The sequence below is a fragment of the Cnephaeus nilssonii genome (assembly GCF_951640355.1).
Source record: "Cnephaeus nilssonii genome assembly, chromosome: 21".
Taxonomy (NCBI): Eukaryota; Metazoa; Chordata; class Mammalia; order Chiroptera; family Vespertilionidae; genus Cnephaeus; species Cnephaeus nilssonii.
In genome coordinates, this window is record NC_137092.1 from 10,339,270 (window position 1) to 10,341,010 (window position 1,741).

At 43.2% G+C, this 1,741-nt stretch overlaps 1 protein-coding gene across 1 annotated transcript; it reads left to right on the top strand.

Moving 5' to 3' along the window:
* Positions 1 to 349: 349 nt before the first annotated feature.
* Positions 350 to 1,052, top strand: LOC307093736 (10 kDa heat shock protein, mitochondrial-like; the record flags this gene model as incomplete). Its single annotated transcript, XM_079762029.1, has 1 exon — positions 350 to 1,052. The coding sequence occupies one exon, from the start codon at positions 350 to 352 to the stop codon at positions 773 to 775; it is 426 nt and encodes a 141-aa protein (XP_079618155.1). The 3' UTR covers positions 776 to 1,052.
* Between the last annotated feature and the right edge of the window lie 689 nt (positions 1,053 to 1,741).

Consider the following 1,741-nt stretch of genomic DNA (forward strand, 5'->3'; position numbering starts at 1 on the left):
GATTTTAGCATTCTGCATAGATTAATTAAACCAGACCACTGTCCACAATACTGGCCCCAGACTGCCGGCTGGAACATTCAGTGTCTGTCTGAGGAGAGGATTGTCAAAATCCTACGATTGAAAGGAATAAAATGAGACCATGAAATAATCTGCATAAAATTTCAATTGGAGAAATGTGGAAGCGGCATGACTCGTGTTTAGGCCTAGACGTTGTTAACAAATATACTTTGAAAACTAACATATAATTCCATAAAGCAAGAAAAAAACAAAGGGAGCGGCCTGCCCACAGCCCTGGGAACCAATCCCAGCTGGTGCCACTGGGGTCGCCCTCTCTGGAGGGGAGGGGTGAATGGCCGGCCGGACTCGCTTGTGCACTGGGTGGCCTTTTCCCAAGTTCACGTGTCCAGAGGCAAGTCTCTCCTTGCAACCGCAGGAGAGCCGAGTACCAGCTGCCACAGCTGGAGTCACGGCAGGACAGGCCTTTAGGAAGTCTCTTCCCCTCGTTGGCCGAGTATTACTTGAAAGGAGTGCTGCGGAAACTGTAACCAAAGGAGGCATTATGCTTCCAGAAAAGTCTCCAGGAGAAGTATTGCAAGCAACAGTAATAGCTGTTGAATGGGGCTCCAAAGGAAAGGGTGGAGCGACTCAACCAGTTAAAGTACAAATGGGAGATAAACTTCTACCAGAATATGGAGCCATTAACGTAGTTCTAGACAACAAGGATTGTTTCTTATTTAGAAATGGGGACATTCTTGGAAAGTGCAGACTGAAATAATCACTTGAAATGGCATCATGTGAAGTCCATTCCACTGAAGCTCTGAACTCTTTCATCATGTAAATAATTTCTGTGTCTCTTTTACAATAAACTATTATTATAAAATACGCCCCCCCCCCCAAAAAAAAAAAAGGAAGAAGAAGAAAATAACCAAGGTTGATGGCATGAATCTAGGCTGGTATTTCCCTAACTTCAGTCATTCCCATGCTACCACCTTCAACATTTTGGCCATTTCTTTGTACTTAATGTTTTTCTTTAAACTGATGTGCACTTTAAACTTATACACACCCTTTTAAAGAAGAAAACTTTGTATCATGACTCTAAAAAGAAAACCAGTATTGCTTTGACATAAATCGGAGGTAACAATAAAAAGTACTTGTGTAATGAAAACCAAAAGAATGTTATAGAACACTAGCTTGATACTACATCCCGAAGTCTCAGCCTGAGACCAGCTCTCTCTTTTCAAAAGGGAGATTAGCAAGTGACAGACCACATGGAACGGTGTCAGCAGGCCCGAGAGAGAACTGGAAGTGAAAACTCATGTGTGACTCAGTGCCGTTTAATGCCAGTGTCTGGGCACCACTGAGAAGAGCCATCTCCACTTCCACTTATGCTCCAATCACGGTGGGTGTGCTGTCCATTTTGGGAAACACAGTTCCTGACCATCCTAAGGAGATGTAAACCTCATTCACCCTGAATAGAGAAGACATCAGATGGGGAAAGAAGAAGGCATTTAAAAAAGTCTAAAAAGCAGATTGGAAAAACTATGAAGCCAAAACAAAGCAAGCGCATGAAAGAAGCTGAGAGGATGAGCTTATGTTTGCATTAAACAAAGAACACTAACAAAAGAAGCAAAACGCTTTAAAGACCAAAAGTGGCTAGGAAGTGACCTCACCTCCAGTCAAGACCAGCATGAGCAGAAGTGCAGAAGGTTATCACATAAGCATGTGGGCAAACTGCAGGCCA